This window comes from Bombus pyrosoma, linkage group LG10 (assembly GCF_014825855.1).
Source record: "Bombus pyrosoma isolate SC7728 linkage group LG10, ASM1482585v1, whole genome shotgun sequence".
NCBI classification, from domain to species: Eukaryota; Metazoa; Arthropoda; class Insecta; order Hymenoptera; family Apidae; genus Bombus; species Bombus pyrosoma.
This window is the reverse complement of record NC_057779.1, coordinates 131,457-153,144: the sequence shown is the minus strand read 5'-3', so window position 1 is coordinate 153,144 and position 21,688 is coordinate 131,457. Positions and strand designations below refer to the sequence as shown.

At 32.9% G+C, this 21,688-nt stretch overlaps 2 protein-coding genes across 10 annotated transcripts in view; one reads left to right on the top strand and one right to left on the bottom strand.

The window, feature by feature from the left end:
- Positions 1-1,052: 1,052 nt before the first annotated feature.
- Positions 1,053-7,500, top strand: LOC122571457 (leucine-rich repeat-containing protein 15). Of its 2 annotated transcripts, none has more exons than XM_043735200.1 (6): positions 1,053-1,198; positions 2,828-3,131; positions 3,381-3,609; positions 4,393-4,988; positions 5,338-5,740; positions 6,617-7,500. In XM_043735200.1, the coding sequence occupies exons 1-6, from the start codon at positions 1,163-1,165 to the stop codon at positions 7,239-7,241; spliced, it is 2,193 nt and encodes a 730-aa protein (XP_043591135.1). In that variant the 5' UTR covers positions 1,053-1,162; the 3' UTR covers positions 7,242-7,500. The 2 variants fall into 2 exon arrangements, with proteins under 2 accessions (XP_043591135.1, XP_043591134.1); XM_043735199.1 differs by lacking the exon at positions 1,053-1,198 and adding an exon at positions 1,789-2,176.
- A 1,396-nt stretch (positions 7,501-8,896) lies between these two features.
- LOC122571458 (protein windpipe) overlaps positions 8,897-21,688 on the bottom strand; it is a 39,991-nt gene continuing 27,199 nt past the window's right edge. For 3 of the 8 annotated variants that reach the window (XM_043735205.1, XM_043735201.1, XM_043735202.1), the window contains exons 2-3: positions 14,996-15,045; positions 8,897-12,887 (exon numbers count right to left, since the gene is read on the bottom strand). In XM_043735205.1, coding sequence (XP_043591140.1) covers positions 10,735-12,867 — 2,133 coding nt within the window. In that variant the 5' untranslated portion in view covers positions 12,868-12,887; positions 14,996-15,045 and the 3' untranslated portion in view covers positions 8,897-10,734. Of the gene's footprint in view, positions 12,888-14,779; positions 14,797-14,995; positions 15,046-16,979; positions 17,134-21,688 lie in introns of those variants that run through there. The other 5 variants (XM_043735203.1, XM_043735206.1, XM_043735207.1 and 2 more) reach the window with 4 other exon arrangements.

Here is a 21,688-nt window from a genome sequence, read left to right as displayed (position 1 = left end):
GCGTTATATCCACCGGTTGTGACTTGAAATTAGAAATGGGAAGTCGATACAGGCTTGATAATAAAACCCATACAGAAACCATTGATAACCATCATCGTGATGCAAAGTACTCTTCGTTCCATAACCCAATATTTAACTTTTGCTTGGCGAATGCGTAGCGTTGTTCTAATAACGTAATGTTCGGCGTAAGATGATTAAAAGCTCGTAGCTTCAATGTTTGAAATTCATAGAATTTGGTTATAACGAGCCAGAAGAGTAGGTGGAAAGTAGCAGGTACAAGAATGCAAAGAATTCGTGTAATCTTCAGGTTGGAGGGCGTGACCAAATGTCTGGTGTGGAACTGTGGATTTGCAAAATCTCGACGAAGGGGTTGGTTTAGTATATCAACAGGTAGAAGTAGCGCGTCCTTGTCCCTACTGGATAAGCCGTCGGCTAAGCGCCGGCGCTGGCTAAACCGGTTGCACCCTCCCGAGGGTGTGACCTATCATCCCCATTGGACCAACCGGACGTGTGAAAAAGAGAGAGACACAGTCCTGCGCGGATAACGACTTTTTTAAATCTATCAACACGAAGGGAGGAGCCTTTATCGGTGCATGTCACAGCTATCTAACTTTAACTAAATTCTTATCGCATGCATTGATTCACACGTTCTACATTGTAGGTACTTGATAAGTAGCAAGCATTCTATTTGTAAACTGCAGCTATTATTTTATTATACTAGGCTGTAATCTCGGTAAATTTCTATACGTTTGTCGTTATCTGTTTCCTTACAGCAGCCAAGGGTATGTAACGAGGTATGCGAATGAAGTGCTTCACTGAAATTCGAACTATCTTACGAGAAAGTTAAAATCGAATGGCGATATTCAGATACGAGTACTAACTGAAGTAAGGCTGTGCGATTAGAACTCGGAAAGCAACGAAAATTTTTATACTTTTATCTCTTAAATATCTTATGGATTAACGTCCAGCTCATCACATTCTTCCTACTGATGTATTGACGTTGGTTATCGACATAATTCCGAGTTGCGGTTGCTCCAGTCTGAAGAAAACCTTAGATGCTGCCTTGTTGGATTGATAAAAAAAGGTTGTAATACGTCGACAGTAGTTGGGGAAAGGGGAAAATATCCGCATGGGTCAGCCGAAAGAGACTTAGACTGCGGAGATGGCCGCCTCAATATCGGCTTTTCGGATGCTTGAGGTACTTATCTAATGTCTTATATTTTCCACTGGACTGCCCATTCAAATTTCAATTCACAGACGATTCACTGTATCCTTCTGTCAGAAAAAGTTTCCATAAACTAGTTTTTTTAAATATGCTTCCTGTAATAGTTTATTATGAAATATTTTTACATATCTTTGAAAATTCCTCCTAAACGTTATTAATCCCATTAATATTTCTTAAGTATCAACGATAATTAATATTTCTATACTTTCTTTCATCACAATAAAATGTATAGAAGAACATGGTATATTTGTAACAATAGGTAGTAGTACTTTTATAATGATTTTTTAAATATTCAATTTTTGTATTTACCACTCTTCGAATTTTAACACCTCGTAATTTGTTCCACTAAATGTAAATAATTCGTATATAGCGATGGTCGTAATTTTTTAGACGAATAACAGGTGCATTTGTCGATATATCACTCGGATTTTTTCTACTATCACTGGAAATAATGTTCTCCACACCTCGTTGTACGCGCCAGTTATCTTACAGAGATATCATGTGGCATATCCCACGTTACTTATCAAAGATAAGTACTCAGTAGTTTTCAGGACGGTTCCGAGTACTGTTGGCCCACTCATTGATCCGCGACCGTTCATCTTCATTCCACGAAACTTCAAAGAAAAGAACAGTGAAAATGCACAATCGAAAGTTGACATAAAAATTCCTGCCACGTTTCTATTAACAGGAATCCGAGTCCGCTTCCGAATGAAAATGTGATTTCTATGGAAGTTCACGCGATCGCGTATGATAGTAGACAATATGAAGGACCGGATAATGTCGCCTCATGGTTTGCTATCTTTGTTAGCCACGTACTTAGGAATTTTCTCGATCACGATGTGTCAAAGTACTTGCCCTACGAGATGTTTGTGCCACCTCAGCCAACAACCAAGAACTGTCATGTGTTCAAAACAAGGCTTGGAGGTGTTCCCTGAAAATATAAGCGACGTGGTAGGTGAATTCTCTCTGTAGGATTAAGCTAATGACGAATTCATCTTCGTAGTGTTGGAACGAAGAGAAAAAGTGTTTGCGAGTGTTGGTAATGGCGGTGTAACAGACATTTTCTATGCTTTATCGCGTTAATGATTAAAAAAGCAACTGAGAATGAGTCATTGCTACAAATGTACCGGTAGAGAAAGGAAATGAGTATCTAACGAATACCTTGAAGGGTATTACATATATCAAAATATGTAAAAGTACTATATATGTCAAACTATGTAAAAGTAGCAATGTCAACATACGTAGAAGTACTGCAGTATGAAAATATGCATGCATACACATGTACGAAATTTTTCGTTCGAATCATTAATACGTTTTTGCTTTGAGAATCAATCAACGTTATATAAATTGTATTCTGATATTATAAATAGCATTTCACATGAAATTTTATATTATCTGTAATAACTTTGGACACAATGGATTTCAATCTTATGAGATATGAGCAATAATCTTTTATAGATTGATGCCATGTATTGATCATAAAACGTTACGTACAAGAAATGATGACATACCAGTTACAAGAATGTGCATTCGATATTGGCAACGTTTTAAAGAACGATTTATTAACTATTTTGTGACAATCATCTTTTAATTATGTTTTAGGTAGAACAATTAAATTTATCCAACAATCTATTAACGAATATCAGCGATGACATTACGCGACTCACAGATTTACAATACCTGAATTTAGCAAGAAATAAATTGAGTTCGTTGCCCGAGGATTTAAGGTCTTTAAAAAGTTTACGACGATTGGATTTAAGCGGCAACAACATAAAGGACGTTGTTGACATCAGATCCTTAGGACAATTACCATCGTTAACGGTTCTACACCTATCCACGAATCCATTATCCAAATTGGAGGGATTAATGAGCGCCAGTATCGAGGCTTTGGATGCTAGTTACTGCGGTACAATTATATTTCGTTAATTATATGAATATTTTCATAATAAACTTGTTACGTACTCTTAAATCATTCTTCCTTCATCGTAAACATGAATCTTCCAAGGCTTTTATTTCAAATAAATTTTCAAAGGTATAAAATCCGAAATTCCAAATACAAGTACCAATTAAATTTTGTTTAATATTCGGAAGATTTATTTGTTTAATTCTTTCATTGAAAGTGACAGTAGCTAAATAATACCTTTTCATTTAACAGAGATACGGGAACTCACTAACACATCGTTGGATAATCTACCGGCACTGACTATGCTTACGTTAATGGGAAATCCACTGAAAAACATTGACAAAACATGGAGTCCAAAATTACAGTGGCTCGATATGTCTGACTGCCTCTTAAATTACTTAAGACCCGATACTTTCAATGGATTTCCAGCGCTTGAAGAGCTTCGACTGTCCAACAATCCTACATTAGTCTACAGCACGAGGTAAGCGATCAAAATTCTAAGCAAAGAAACTATTCCTTAAGCCGAGGACAACGTTTGAGAATTAATTGTAATACGAAAGATGATTCAGTTTTGGTTATGAAGAAATATCCAAAACAAAAAATTAAAATCATAGTCTTGCATGTGTAACTGTTTCTGCAACTCTGATTGCGATATCAATTTACGTTCGCATTATTGTACAGTACGATCGTTACGTTGTTATTCGCATAAAAAGTCTATTTTTTACTATACAAATATAAAAAATATTAAGAACATGTCATATTACAGGATGACGTTGAAAAGAATAAGAAACTGTAAGAACGAAGACAATTATTCGCAACTAATTAAATTTGCAGCCGTTATTCTAATTTTAATTGGAGAACGAACGAAATTTTATAATTTCCTCTTCAAATTAATATTATACGATCTAGAACATAATATTTTCTAAGAGGCATTAGATTCTTTTCTATTATTACTAGCCTACCAAATTATTATCTTATTATATACACCAGCCTTTTTCTATTCTTTCTCTATTCTTATTATACTATTAAACCTATTAAATTTTGAAAGATATTACATCCCTCTATGAAAAAGTAACACAAATAAGAAGTAGTGAACTCCATAAGAAATATTGATTTTGTGTAAAAATATAAAAATTGGTATCCTTATAACTATTTCGTCTTTAACTTTAAAAAAAGAAAAGATAAATAAAATCCAATTCAATATTTTAACAGTCGAGCCTATTTTACACTTAAATAAACAATATCGTGGATATTTTATTTTCAGAAACTCGACATTGACACACTCGAAACTAAAGAAGCTGGACGTGTCGAGATGTAATCTGGATAGGCCAGGCCTACACGGATTTCCCTTATTGACTCAGGCTCGATTATCCCGCAATATGATTCGCATGCTGCCGGACCGAATCTTCGCTAAAAATAGAGAACTCGGCTTCCTCTACCTTAACGCGAATGGAGTTGAAAAATTGAATATGAGCACGTTCGAGGGTTTAGTGAAACTGCAAGTATTGGATTTGTCTGCCAATTACTTGGAAGTGATTCACCCATTGACATTTCACGAAAATGTTGAACTCAAATTGCTCAACTTATCCTACAACGTTTTGTACGAGCTTCCAAACTTCACGTCAACGGTAGCAACGTTGGACGCATCGTCAAACTTGATAAGTGATCTAAATGGAAATTTCTTGGCAAACATGCCAAAAATAAGGAGCGTTATTTTGAGTGATAATCGACTACAAAGGCTTCCAGCAAAATTAAAATCCACATCACTGAAGAATTTAGATTTAAGGCAAAATAGAATAATCGAGGTGCTCAACGATACGTTTCTTCAGTTACCGCAACTACTAAGAATTGACTTATCAGGTTTGATTTTTACCAGTTTATCGATAGATCTGCTACCATACCTATCTTGAGATCTTCAAGTATTTTTGAAACGTATCTCTTTAATGATTTACCTGCTTGTGTATCGTATATAAGTCGACCAATCGAAATACATCGTAGACGTTAATTTTCCAAACTAAACAATCAATAAATTTTTTAAACGATTAATGTTAATTTTAATTAGCATCTTATCACAATAAATTTATGACACAGAGGAAAATTAAATAATCGATTATTAATTTGCTCAGACAATAGTTGTTGATCAATTGTTTTGATAATGCTTAGAATTATTCGAATTTTTTTAATGATAGCAAACTTCTTAAATTTTTAGGAAATCGTTTGACAGAAGCTATAAATCCAGAAATTTTTCGAAACAATCCAGATATAAACAACATAAAATTAGAGGATAACCCATGGCGTTGCGACTGTGAGGACTTATACATGTTGTATACTTTTCTAACTGAACGGCCAGCAAAAACTGTGGAACAAACTTTGCTTTGTCAAAGTCCATCGAACGTATCTGGTTATACCTGGCTAACTGCTTGTTTCAACGTATGGAATGGACCTGTTTATTACAACAAGGACAGAACCTGGGGATTTGTGATGCTCGTTATTCTTACAATCGTTGTTTTATGTGGAACTTTCATATCTATCAGACATATGATGAGGATTAAAAGGAGAGCTATCGAACAAAGACAACAATTGGAAACTTTAAGACTATTAAGGCAAAGAAGGTGAGGAAGACTCTGTTAAAGAATTCTGATTTACACGATTTATAAGTTTAACTACACAAGAACTCTCTAAGAATAAAAAATATTATTTTGAAATTTTTTATATACGATATTATGAATATCTAATTTCAAACGATTACTTAACCATTTAAAGCTGACGATGATAATCACGAAAGTATTTCAATTCAAACGGGTTGTGTTATTAAGAAATTATTCGACTATAGCAAGCAAAATAACTACTCTAAAAAAAGTGTTAAAAATTTATAAGCAATCTGTTTTAAATGAGTAAAGTGCTTTCCCTAAAGATAAAACAGATAGTAAGGAATTTTCTTTTAAAATTACGAAAACGAGAATCATATAAATAATTTTTTGCAATTTTTCCGATATAGTGATATTAACTACAAAATTTAAAATTACAGTTCAAGAACATTTTCATCGTTTCTTAATCATCATTTTGCATCTGTCGATCTGTACAAATTACGATATTACCTATGTACAATAAATTAGAAATCTGTTTTACCTCAATGAAATAAGTTTATTTAAAAAGATCAAAGTATAACTACCGTTATAAATTAACGATCGTATACTTAACAATCCTTTATAAATCTCATTTACAATAGCTAAGTGTCTCTTTTCGGAAATTGTATTCTTTTAAAATCCATATTATTACAGAAATTTCAATGATTTCAATAGTAGTTATCATGGTACATTCAACATAATTGATGAAGTCTCTTTTAAAGTTATCGAGATAACAATCCAAATATTTAATTGGCTTTGTCTATTCTCATTTCAATTATCTACTCTCAATTCAATTAAATCATTTTTATTAAATATATATTTTGTCGTGAAAAGAAAAAGTAATCGTTGATTGTTCAACAGGAACCAAGCTACGCAACAACAGCAACAAGAACAACATTTGGAACGTGCACCAGAACCAAGAATCCATCCTCTCGAATTAATAGGGCCACCTAGTTACGAAGAAGCAGTACAAATGCCAAGACTAGCCCGGTCCTTAGATAATTTGGATGAAATTTCGGTAGAGACAAGTTCTGTGCGTGTTATGGGTTCTGCTGATAACATAAGATATAAATATAGAAGAACAAGGAGAGCAAAGAAGAGAATTCAGAGTGAGGATGATTTGCTTAGAAGGGAAGAGCGACGACACGAAAGAATCAGAAGAGAAAGAACTACCTCCGTCGATAACAGCGAAACCGCTTTACCACAGAATCAGAGAAATTCTAGAGCCTATATGGCACGTAGAGCCAGAAGGCAAAGCGTGATAAGTGATTCTATGGAATCAGGAAGCGGAAGAATTCGACCCAGACCGCAAACACCGAACTCAAAAAAAAGGCGACGGAGGTACACAGTTTACGACGGGCACTCGACCGATGACGAAGACTCAGATATTCAACCAGTTGGTTCTAGTAGATCGATTGTGATCAGAGAACTTCGAAGAGAACCTAAGAGTGGTTACAGAGAATCTACCGCGGAACAAGATTCTTGAAGAACAATCTATTATCAATTTTATTAAAATATTTTTTAAACGAAATGTTATTATATTTTGATATTTTTAATACCTAGTTTTTACGAAATGATCACTATCATAATCATTAATCTACCATCGAAAGATATTAAATAAAACTGATTACTGTCAACGAAAAAATAATTTTGTAATAACGCACTTGCATTGTTCTTCAGAACGATCAAACATGTTTTCGCTACTGTTTCCAAAATAGTTAAATAAAGATGAAAAATGCAATTAACCAGGATTACGAATTATTAGATCACGCAATAAAGGTACATTTCTCTCGAACGTCTTTTATGCCAAAATTATTGACGAAAGCTTACCTTTTATTAAATTTTATTAAATTCATATATTTAACAAATTCAGTGGTGATAAATTATAACCACTTATGAGATTTATTATTTAAAGAAATTTAAAAGTTAAAAAGCGACGAATATATTGTTTTAAAGATCATACAAAATGATATAATGTGTAGCATTTATAAGTCCAAGTATTTATTAACAAAAATCGACGAATTAACTCGACAAAGATAGGACAAGGTAAATACAAGGAATCTTTTACACACTATGATTATTTTATATCTTTAATTTGAAATCTTCAGATTACGTTAAGTACTTAATTTTTGCACGCACGTGTATCATATCACATTTATCTTATCTTTAAGAAGTCGTCATTCTCAAAATTGCAATATTTCTTTGTAACCTGCAATTTATTTCTTACACATGCTACATGATATATTAGAGTGGATCTAAATTTTTCGTAAGTAATAGATAACATTAGTTTAACTTATGTATGTAATAATAATTCAAATGTCTTAATAAAGAAGTCAAAATATTGTATAAAAAATATTTTTCTATGGTTAGATGTAAAGATACATTTTTCGTCTAACACAATGCAAAATATTTAAAAACATTATATATATATGTGCGTGTGCGTGTGTGTATGTGTATAGAATTAATAACGAAGTGAAACTTACAGCTGATTATATTATTTCGGACGTGAAACAACATATTTCATTGAAGGATTAGGATTTAATCAAGGAACTGTAAAATTACAGTAATTTCAGATCAACTTGAATACGATTAGAGTCAGCTTGGTACCGTAGCCGGTAATTTCAGCAATAAACGTATCATTTATCGTAACACATGAAGCGAAGGAAATTCCAATTGTTGTTCAGAAAAATGTAAACCTTTTAAATAGTAAACAATGATGTTAAACAGACATTTTGTATCTAGGAATACAACGTATTTTATCACCAAGTTGTTTGTAATATTCGTATAACAATCATTATATACGTATAATAGTCATTTTTGGATATTTTCAATATCATTTCAATTCTTAAATATTTCTATTTCTCACAAATTTAAGTTATTATGAAAGAGATAATTATACATACATATATATATATACAAAATATTTATATCCCTTTTTTTATTATTACAAAACAGTCACAGTAGTCAATAGAAGCATCGTCATTATCCTTTTCGCTACTGTTTTATGTTGTTTCTCTACATTTCGTACGTTGTTATTTATTTTCTTATGAATTATAGGTACTGTGGATTAAACATTTATACTTAATTATAATTAAACGGTACTTTAACAGGATTGATATAATACTGACGAAAACAACCATGTATTTTATAAATATTATCATTTTATTTCGCATCCATTGTTCAAAATTATAAACGCATGAAAAATATATCGATATGATTGTTTCAACTGTATATTCGCTATCATACAATTTGTACCTATATATATGTAACAATGTATAATTCATAAATGTTGCATGGGAAAACTTATCTAGGGAACAAAGTTAATGGCGAAAATAACGATGATATGTCGATGATAAAACGAAGCATCGAACATTACCTTCTCTTAGCGTTTCAGTGATAATCACAGTATCAATGAGATAATTCTCTTTGCTACAAGTTCAACCGAACACGCTTAAACGAAATCAACGAACGCTTCGTGTTTTGCACACTTTGCTGCCATAATACAAGGACGCTTAGGTTTTCTTTGGAAATAATTTTTACAAGGAGATTTGCGCTATCTTAATGGCAAATATTTCAATATTTTACGCATTTGGTTTAATTTAAAAGTTAATAGAAATTTGGTGTAAAAGAATAAATACGGTCAAAGCGACAAGTTTCAGAGAATTATTTTTAAAAATATTTTTTCCTCGTTTGAGAGGAACCCCATAATTTTTTTTTTTTTAACTGAATATTATTATCCAGCAATCTTAATTCTCATTACTTTCAGTGCACCGTAACAAATGTTTAAACAATATTTAACATTAACACTTTGTAACGTTGATATTCATAAATAGATTATTCGCATTTAATAATATTTATCCTTATGGAATTTTAAAGAGTAGTAAAAAGGTTGTTCAGCAGTTGAAGAATTGTTAAAAAATGCAAATGATGAGTCTTATGCGAACTCGTGCGGATACAAGACACACAATTGACATTTTATATTTGAAACGTCGAAGTTTTAATTTCCTTTCCAAACAAATTTCAAATATACTGCTTGTCTCCAACTATAAATTACATACACTCTATATTATCTTACTTTATATCGATATTTTATTTAACATCATCGGTTCGATGAGGATGATATGATTAACTTGGAATGATTATTATAAATACATAGGATGTAGATTTTATATAAATTAATTTTTTAATTATTAAGTGTTAAGTTTCGCTAGCGAAAGTCAAACTCTTTTGTATTCTTCCAGAAGAACATTTAATTTTTTATTTAATATCACAAAACGAAACATTCGTTTACTATCAATATATTATAATATATCTCAAGAAAAATTTAACGAAAACTGTATGTGTAGTATCATATAAAAATTGAACCAGTTAGAGAAAGATTTTGACATTATATATGAAGATTCTTATAGTTTTAGCATCACTCGTGTTATATTGCAACAATAATGGTATACTTCGAGTATAAAGAATTCTAATGGAACTTATCGTATTCAAATTCCATTCGAGTTTACACAGGAAGGAAGATGCTTAAGAGAACTGACTAGTGTGCTAATATTGCATAAACGTATATAAAATGTATCAAATAGTAACCATCCACAAACTTTGTTCAAACAGCGGAAGTATTATCATGTACGACTATTATTTGCAAATATGTACAAACAACATTTCGCAGAATCGTTCATTCCTCCTATTAACTCGATTAAACGAATCGTCAATAAACTGTACGTCTACAAAGCTGGACTTTCACTTAAAGCAATCCGTTTCTTAGTCAAAACACAGATTCGATGATGGTATAATTGTGTGTCTCACAGTATCTTAAAAATCCATTGAAATCAAGGCCCATTCGGCATGGATTTAGGAACACTGGTGGCATTATGAATCCGATAATTCGGCACACACGAACATACCGATCTCTTCTTCGTCTTCGTTGATTCTCCTGTGGATTCAAGTTTTACATCCGATTAAGGCCCATCGAATCTACTTCATGACGTCTTGACTAGATTCTCACCAGCCATTGTTCTCGTGATGAGTATAGGCGTCCTTGGCACGCTGTCAGGATTTTCTTGCAAAGTAATCTTCACTCTCTGAGCACCGGGACTTAAGGGAGGTTGGATCTTTTCTGGTGAAATCGGGCTGCCATTAACTACTGGATCTATAGAATCTGTCCGTAACGACAACGTATCATCTTTCAGAGAATTTCCATCTTGACCGGTCGTCTCTCCGATTCGTTCATCGTTTTGCGGAGTAATAGCTCGCAGTGGTTTTACTGGTTCTGTACGGTCGGAAATACCGTTCGGAGATCTCGGTATTTCTGCCGTAACTTGGTAGTTATTCGAAATCCTTATCTCATCGTGATCTGTCGTGTCTGCGACCAAAGGTGTGCTTTCCACGCTTCCGTTCGAAGCTATCTTTGGTTGCGTTGAACTTCCCGTTTCCAACAAAGCTTTCTGCATGTCTTTCAATTCAGTTCCATTTTCAACATCATCACGTTTTCTTCCTTTCCTGCAAAAGTCACCTTTGTAAGCTGCAAATCCTATGAGAGTCGCCAAAACCGCCAATAAAACGGCTAGAACAACGTAAGAACCCATTCCTTTCTTCGATTGTTTCGCTGGAGATACCGTCAATTCGTCATCCGTGTCTTCCTCGTTCACTTTAACTTTGCCTAATTTCGTCATCTCGTTCAACTTACTGTCGAATAGCTCAACTCCATTAACAGGTGTCGTTACATCAGCTTTGATACTCATATCAGTAGTACCTGGTACTGCTTCGTCGGAATCCTTTTTTGATACACCTACTGCAACCGCATTTGACACAGATTTGTCGACTAATTGTTCCTCTTCCTCCTCGATACCTTTAGTCGAAGACGCGTCGATAAATTGTTCCTCTTCCAAGTTAGGTTCCTTTTTCGTTTCTAAGGACGTCGTTGATCCCGTAAATATATTGTAGAATCGCTCGAAAAGAGAAACTTCCTTTTCGTCGTCGTTTGTTTGAGGTTGGTAACTTGTATTCCAGTCACCAGTGTCCATGCCTGTTCCAGATCCTTCTCCAGAACCGTCTTCTCCATCGCCTGAACTTTCTGTCGGATAAAATAGACCATCTTGGTAGACTTTCTTCCTTTCCGTTGTCATATTCACCGTAGTAGGATTACTTTTTTCTTCGGAATCGAAAAAGATCTCTTCGTCGTTGGTGTTTGTCGTTTTGGTAGCATCTGTTGGTTTGCTAGTATCTGTTGGTTTGCTAGCATCTGTTGGTTTGCTAGCATCTGTCGGTTCGCTAGCATCTATCGTTCGAGTCGAAAGCTGTAATTCAGTTGTTTTTGATTCAAAACTCGAAGCAGCAGTAGCAGGAATTTCTGGGAATGGTGTTTCAACTGCGATTTCCTTCGGAGTTTCGGTGGTTGAAGCTTCTATCGAATATTCCATGCTCTCTTCCTCTGTATCGAACAAATCTCCAGAACCATAATCTTCCTCCGAATACGTAGATGCCTGATCATTTTGCATCTCGCGATCTTGTTCCTCGAATTCACAAATAATCGCGGTGTCTAATTTGAATAATGATGTTCCTTTTACATTTTTCGGACTAGCGCAGAGAACTTTCTTCGAGATTTTCGCGCCTCTTTTTACGATCAGATCTTTTACCCTAAGTGTTGCACAATTACATTCCAATGGATTGCCTTGAACGTCGAGATGTTTCAGAAGTTTTAAGCGAGTAAAGGCTGCTGGCAAGTGTCGAAGATTGTTCTTACGAAGATTTAAACTGTGCAAATGATTTAAACCATCTAGAGAAGCCAATTCCAAATGTTCAATACGATTATCCGCAAGGTTTAAACTTCTTAAATTCGTCAATTTGCTGAAACTTTTTGGTTCTATTTGTTCGATGGCACTTCCTGAAAGATCTAAATGCCGAAGACTGGTCAAATTGACGAAAAGATTTGGCCCGAGGGTAGATTTCTCCGTGGAAGCCTTCAGCAAATTAAGGGCAGAAGTGTCTATATATTTGACATCTTCGAGTTCGTGGCAACGAGCTATTGTACCGTTCTCCAGAACGCAAAGCCCGCTGGTCCATTCTGAATAGCTCAAGAATGTTAAGAACAATGACAACAGTATTCTTTGCATCTTTCAATCCGATTCACCTGCTAAAAAGAAAAGAGAATTTATAATTAGTTTATTTGTAATTTTCATCGTTCTGATTTTAAGATTAATAACGACAGATGTTAGAAAAATCATAAACAGAACCGGAGTATGTTGTTATTAGTTCATATAAGATCTTACATGTTCGTAATAGATAATTAGGATGATAAAATCATAGTAATATTTATAAAGTTATTTAATTTATCTTATTCTATAGCTATATTTTAATTACTTTATTTGAAATAAATCTGCGTTAAAATTATAAATAACGACACCTTTTGATAAAATTTTGATAAAATTTTTAATATTAATATTTTAATAATTTTATCATAATATCATTTCATATTTTATCAAAATTGTAATTTATAAAAAGAAATTGTAAATCTTATAATCATACACGCGAAACACTCGAGTTGATGGCATTGCTTCTTTAACGATTTCAATGCTAATTGATGCTTTAACACGAATAACAAAGATCATTAATATACAGATATCTTGAAAACTTTTATATCCGCTTTATTATCGTCGATTATTTACGAAGAAGTTGTCGTTCAAAGTTGATATAGGATTATTTTATGCAGCAAACTTACATTTCCAGCCTCAAAAATTACCATAGAAAGCAGCTTTTTCAGTTTAAATTTGTTTAAACGTATGTTGTTTAACGAATAATACTGGATATGCTTTGCACTATAGTAACTTTATTATTTACTATGTTTTATTATTTACTGGTAAAAAATTACATAATATCGTTATATATGTATGGATATTTATATACTGCAGTTTTTCAGTCCAAATTATCATAATTTCTTCTTATCACAATTTCAATAGCTTTTTAAGAATAAATTGCAAAAACACATAGAAGCCTATCAATTCTATGCTCGAAATTATTTTCCTTCGGAATAAATATACATTTGAATTTGTTCCTTTTCGACAATTTATTCTTAATCGATTGTTTAAACGTAAACTAATTTTAAAATTAACAAACATCTCTTGGAAAAACCATAACTCAAGTAGGTTTGCGATCGTGAGAAATAAGCGATAAAATGGCGACTAGTTTTGTAGCCGTAAATGCCACATTGAACCGCTAAACCATCGTTCCAGTCGTTCTATAGATAGATGAAACAAAGGTGAGTCTATTACTTTCGGCATTACTACGTTATTTGTATTATTTTGCATGTAACCCACGTTGACAACATTACGTGCCGCCACCAGTAATTACTATATACACACATCGTCTTCTTCAGATGAAAGGAAAGGAAAACGTCGTTGTTCGGTATGCGAAGCTCTCACGAGAATGCACAAGCACTGAACTCCTTTTTTCGATTATAATCACATTAATTTGCGACCACGATTGCACACACTACGCGTTCTTTGTATGCCTTGAAATTTCTCTGACTGCTAATATGCATATCAAGTGCCCTTTAATATCAGGGCGATAATTCAAATAATTGATGCCATTGTTTGTCTTTATTTTGTGCATTGTATATCATGCAAACTCTAACGTGAATTAAACGAACATAAAGATAAGAAACGAACGTTTTAAGATTAATGAAAGTTAATGTATAGACTGGATTCTGAAGATGTTCAAATATTACAGAACTTTAATATAGAAATGTAAAATCATAGCTTTATTATAGAAATCTAAAATTTTTAAATAATTGATAAGCAAATAAATCAGTCGAATGAATAACTTAGTTCTAAATAAAACTACATGATAAACATATATAAAAATACGTATATGTGCCGATGAAGCGTATTTTAAAAGTGTGCGCTGCCCATTGGATAATTCCATCGATCTAAAGTCCAAGTGACGTGTGTGTGGGTATTCTTATGACAATTTCTGCGCCTGATGTGCAAACAGACACGATCGGTTAATAGAATTTAAGTAGTTACGTACTGCGCAAAGCAGTCTCCAAGTGTTTTGTTCGGACGCGTGGGTGGAGATAGGTCATGGCCAATGAGATAAGGAGATTTTAATACAGATTCTGCAATCATTTCTCGTAAGCGGTATAAAATTCAAGCATCTGTTGGTCCTGCTATTTATTGATTCGAAAGTGTTCATTTTTAAAATAATTTCGAGCACAGCAAGAGATATTTGTAACAAAATACTCACGATATATTTGATCAGATGTAGCCTTAGCAGGACTGTGGTTTCGAAAGCATCTGCAGCAAAGTGAAAAATATACAAATATACAAATTGCTACGTGAATATAGTTTATATCAAAGATTATCAAATATACAGTGTTATAACAAATAGTTATAGCCATTAAGGTAAAGTAAGCGGATCTCATTAGTAGTTCAAGAAACTTTTCTCGGAAATGTCATCGTAAGAGATCAAGAGCCAACAACTAAGAGAAATTCCTGTCGTTTAGTTTACCTTGTCATCAGCTTCATTATACATATGCTATACGACAAATGACAAATGGATTCTTCTCGAATGACGTAACTTTTCGATAAAAATATTTGGTCCGCAGAAAAGTGACGAACAAAAATTAGTAGAATCGAGAAATAAGTAATAGAATCGCGTTATGTTCTTCTATACTGCGATTCTAATATCAAACCACCGCTACTTTTATTTATCGTATTAATTTTGTCTTATTCTATATATCAAAAGTAGCTTGTATTATTAGTTCTTCGTAAAATAATATTTATGAATCAGAAATTACGTTTCGCTAACAATAAGTTATATACAATGGAATACACGAAAAATAATAAGAAGAAGAATAACGGAAGGAGAAAAATAATACTAGTCGCACTATAAAAGCATAAGTGAAGATAGTTGCCTCATACACATTCAGTAAAAGTTATTACAGGGGAACTACAATTGCTGAACAAGTTAGTTTCTCTTAATGTTTTACAACGTTCTTACATTCTTTTATATTACTCAATTCTTACCGCAAGACAACGTTAACCGTTTTGAGTTCAAAGGATAACGTTATTATGTCTGCAACCGCTACTTACATACCGTACATGTTTAAACCTACTTATTCATATTCTCATGCTATACTCTAAGTAAAAATCCTTTTTTAATAAGCACCTAATCCTATTGAATTACGCTTATTACAAATATTTATTACAGTTAACATTTACTACAAAATAGTGAAACAAGAGATATAAATCAAACCTGTTATTGGAAATCATTCTGTGATTATTAGGCATATGTATTCTACATAATGTTATGTAAATTTTTGTTGGAAATATTTACTGGACACCGAGAAGTAATACTATCTCCTACTTAATTAAAATGAATTACGATGCAGCTGAAATTTGTATTACTGTTACGCAAGCTTCTCTTGTTTCTTTTATTGCTAAGAAATTTATTTTGATCCACTACAGCTTCCACTTTCTGAATTATCATATAAAAAACTGATTTCGTTAAGAAGTTTATAGGCGAATACAATGGTTCAATTTAAAACAGATGGAAACAGTAGAAAAGTATATAGAACGCTATACACGAACTATACTCCTCAGACATTATTCCCAGCTTCGAAAACCGCACTGAAAGCCTTCATCTAAGGACTGTTTTTAGTCGATCTGTCGCAATCTTTTCAATATTGTTTATAGTCCCAAGATGAACAATCCTTGAGATCGGCCCTAATATTCGAAAACAAGAAAACGGAGATATCTTTCTAGAAATCACATAGAGTGTGACAGAGAACGTTATTATGATACTTGAAACCTATTTTGCATAAATCTTCCTCAGTTCAAATTACCGTGAACAGCTAGCACGATTCAAAACATTATTTAGATTTAATGTACAAAAGCATATTTCAGTGAACATATGGTATTTTAAATTGATGTCGCGAAATTTCGAAAATTCTTACAACTTCACGAGGTACGCTAATTTTTCTTTTTACAAAGGTGACAAGCTTAATACAAGTTAAATAAAGTAACTAAACGTCAGCATCTATTTTTCTTCGAAGCAGTATTATTTTATTCACGTTCGATTGAAAAAAGGTATTATCGCGAACGAAAGAAACAACGAAGAACTGATCCATCCTAAATTGTACAATACGAATACAGGAAGTGACAATGATTCCAATAGGGCTGACCAGGAAATCTTAGGTTGTAATGAACGTGGCAACGAGCATACACACCCGCTTTGGTCATGCCTCTACTTTTTGCCGGTTGCACGCTTAACGGTACCTTCGCGGCCTCGTGGTCCAGTTCACCACGTGCTTCTAACAGAGTCGGCAATTCCAGAAGTCGTTTCAAGAGGTCGTGTACCTTTCGATACGAGGAAGACGAAAGTGTCTGTGAAATTCCATCTGAACTCGTCGACCTCCATGAAATCAATGAAAAAAAGTTATCGGCTTCACGATTTAATCGGCTATTTTTCTTTGTTAAACGATAATGTTTTGTCTACATCAATGATAAAGCGATGATATTTATCTTGAACGCATAAATAGAATGCATGCATAAATTACGCTAATCTAAGATTACATTCTACTTTATACCGAGACGTAGAATTGTTGCTTTTCGAAAGATAATAAATAGTACGTAAGTGAATTTGCCAACATAGGATAAAAATTATTTATGTATATGTGTATACGTCGTTATAGATCTGAAGCTCCCAATAGTCGAATACCCTCGCGATGGGAAATAATCTTTTCTCTTGCTAATGAGCATAGATTTCTTGTTGTTACCAATAGCCAACAAAAATTAGCTTTTCGTTTCTGTATCGTTTATTGCATACTACTAAACAAAAAAAAAAAAAAAAAAAATAAATGTAAATGTATCGTATCAAAAAATCTACTAATCTACGAAATTTCAACTGCCATACGCCATCAAGCAGTAATGAATCTAACTGATTTTTGTACTAAATCCTTCAATTACATATATAATATGACCTTTAACACGTAGCTTATTCTTTAATTGCTTGGATAGTTACAACACTACTGATTCTTAAAATAACCTCATGAAGATAGAAACCATACCAAAAAAGAAATGCTTCTACAATAGTCTGTAATTAGAACGTGCTTAAAGCGTATCGAAATTTGTAATATAATCATAATGGGATACAAAACTCATTGACTATTTTCTACTGCTGCTATTTAATAGAATTACACCCTATTAAATAAAGCATAAGGTTACGTGATGATGTGGACGAGCAAATTATTGAACATAATGTATTAACTTAGCGGATGGAGGATGGAATGAACGCACCTGTATAATTATTACGCGGATGTTGCGCGTATAACGTAACTACAGATTTAGTATCTGCAGTATCCATTTAAAGGAATGCCAAGGTGTTTCACGGGAGCTCGAAGACAAGGTAGGACCCCGGCAGCGTGAAGCGCAACGAAGAGATACAGAGGGGAAAAAAGGAACAGAAGCGGAACCGAGGAAAAAGGAAAGCGGCGCGAGGGAATGCGGGCTGGTATAAGTCAGGGGGAAAAGAGAGGGAAAGAGCGAAAAAGAGAGACGCAGGCCACACAGGGAGAGTGTCTTAACCACGCAGGTATCGCGGTATCGATGGCAGCCGGTCGTGCGAAACGATTAGCAAACCGTAACGCACCAGAAATCAGGATCGAACCATACGTCAGGACAGGTCAATCAACTCAAACTAATCGGAAATAACGAATTCATATTTGTTATTCTAACGAGCCTTCCTATTTATGAATCGCCGCTTTCGATTAATCATTCGGACTCCGTGATCGTCGGCAAAAATGTAACCACGACAGAGTTGTAATGTTTTTCCATCGAATGACGGTGCGAGAGAATTGCTTAAACTTGTTTGTTGGTCTTTTGAGCATTATTAAGTAGAAATTAAGGAAATCGATAAGATCTCTGTATTGTGCCAATAATTAACGTAATACGTAATATCAAAGATTATAAGTAATGGAAATTAGTTGTAATTATCCGTTGGAAAACTGTAACTTCAATTCGATAGAAAGAGTATTATTATTGTATACGATCAATCATAAATACAATATAAAGAGTGACTTTTGGTTCTTATCGATTGGAATCTTTATTATAATATATATTGAAAAAGAAGTCAAAAAAATATTACAGAAAAAAATATATTCCTTGATGGTTGATAATAAGTGAAAGTAATGAGTTTGCACATATTTAGTGTTCAGGAGAAACTGAAAAGTAAGAAAATTATGCCGAGGGAATGAATCATATAATTAGCTAAAATTTACTTGTACTATAAAATATAGAATTTACAAAAAACAGTTTCTAAAAATAAATACAAAATGAAAGTACACGAGTGCTTTTGCAGGAAAAGGTAATGCGTGGATACAGTACATATTTCCGCGAACAGTGCTACCACTTGTAAAGTAAAATTTGTTTCTATAAATCTTAGCTACATCATAAAACCACATTAACATAAAATGTAGATAACACCGATGTAGATAACGATGATAAGGATAAATTAGCCAATTACCTAAAATTGAAACATTAGCGCTATCTTCATCTGTATAACGGAATATTAATGACAACTGCTATACAAGTACAAGATCAACAGCACTTTATCTTTTGTAACAAGAAAATTGCGTAGAGGCAAGATCAAAGCCGATGGAACTTTAATTTCTCTTATACGAATGTGCTACTATGTAAATTAATACTAAAACTAGATTCTCTTGCATTCATATACGCATGTAACATATTAATTATTAACTTTACGATTATCATTGACCGTTGACAAGCTGTTTGTAATACAATGAAAAAATAATCCCGTTATCATCATGAAAACTGGTTTTCCGTAACTGATGAAAGCAAACCAAATAGTATATTACTTGGTAACGTCAAAATTTTCGATAATGCTTTGCGGTTACACCAACGTCTTCAAATCTATTTAAATTATAAGAATCACATGGTCAATACTTTTGAAATAGTTCTTATTGACAACCAATGGAAGCAATTAAGGACGATATCTTGCTGCTGACATACATTTCGTAGCGAAGCAAGTGGTGTGAATGTCGCACGTGTCATTCGGCTAAGAGAGCAAGGCAAATATACCAAATATTTTTATATCTTTTTTCACCTGTTAATAATAAATATGAAGAATTACAAAATAATGATTTGTGATCTGACCCGTTGAAACAGTAGTTTTTAATTATAAAAAAAAAACGTATTCCATGATGATCAGTATATGTGTAAATAGTTTAAACTTCTTTTAAAAGCTATCGTTAATAATTATTTCTTGTGTATATGTATGTAATTTCGTTTTCAACATTGAATTTTCCCAATGTTTCGGAAAGAATATAAATTCTTAGGCATCTAATATGATCAATTTAAACAATAATACTTGAAAACAGTAGACCGATGAATCTCGTACAAAGGTATATATCTGTTGTCGATCAATTTTTAAACAAATAACTTTACTAATACTCATATCCTAATGCTGTTACTATAAATCGATTGAAGTATTCGGGTAGTATGTATTATCGTATATATGTATAAAATACAGAGAATGACTATTTCTATATGTAAAATAAATAAATTAGTAACACGATACTAAAAAATCATGCTTCTCAGCAAGAAAAAGAGTGGTACTGAAAATTATTCACAGACTTAAATAAAAGATGTGAGTCACGACACTTTTTATAATAGAACAGAGGTCAACTCAATTTCCATACTATTTTAAGAGGTACAATCTAAGAACAACATCTTCAACTCCCCCCATAAACCCGTTATCATTCTGATAACGATTTAATGTTAAGATCGCTTTACAATTATATTTAAACAGTTTACTAGTCGATCTTAACTCTCTATTTATTTGCGTGGACCAAACGTAACAAATCCTATGTTTGCAATTACCTCAAATATTAATGGGTGTTTACCATTGAATTAAATATGTAATCATACTAAAATCAGTGGAAAAAACGTAATGTTATATATAAAAAAATAGTAAAAACGTAACAGATACTCAATTAATAAACAATATAATTAAAAAGTTCAATTAACTACGTGAAAAACACGATATTTGTAATTAATGTTCCTATAAATGGTAATGTTATAATTATTATCAAACGATTTTTAATTTTCAAGATTATCGGACTTTTTACTGTATGCGTTATTTATGGTAAAATCGAAAAGGAAATGTATTAATTGATGATTCTGTTTAAAAAAAAGTGTAAAGCATTTTCTATGATATCTTTTCTTCCTCGACTGCGTCTTTCAGGGAAAAAACGTCATTGGATATGTATAATGTACATACTGTTACATAAATACATACAAATTCGCAAAGCATCAGGGAAATACAGATATTTTATTTAAACTTTCTGGACGTCTTTGAAGTCTCGGAAAGTGGATTTCTCTGAAATCTTACATGATAAACACAAATCGACAGGAATCTAACTGCATATTAATAAAAACTAAATTGTTCGCAGTTAAGTCTCGAAAGCTGATACATGTGTATGTATGTATATCGCACCTCATTAAAATCGATTTTTATATTGCAGTAGAAAAGATCGCGTAACAAAGTCAAATCAAACCACTATGAACCATTTGCTTCATTTTACTTTCATTCGTGACCTGTACAGGAAGAGATCCGTTGATCTCGTATACATGTAGACCGTGTGTTTCGGCATGAAATTAGATCTCAAAATGTTATTGTAATACCTCGATCGTTTTTTAGCTTGGCAATCGGCACGCGTCTATATCAAAAGGTTATGTAATTCAATCTAGTTAAGAAAAAAATATAAAATTCGACAGAGAGAAACAATGAAAAGTAACAACTAATATAATAGATATGATACATAATAGTAGATAAGATACTAATAATAACTAGTTATAACTTTATTAAAAATTATTCCATTACTATTACATTGTTAAATCACTAAATTAAGTAAAAATA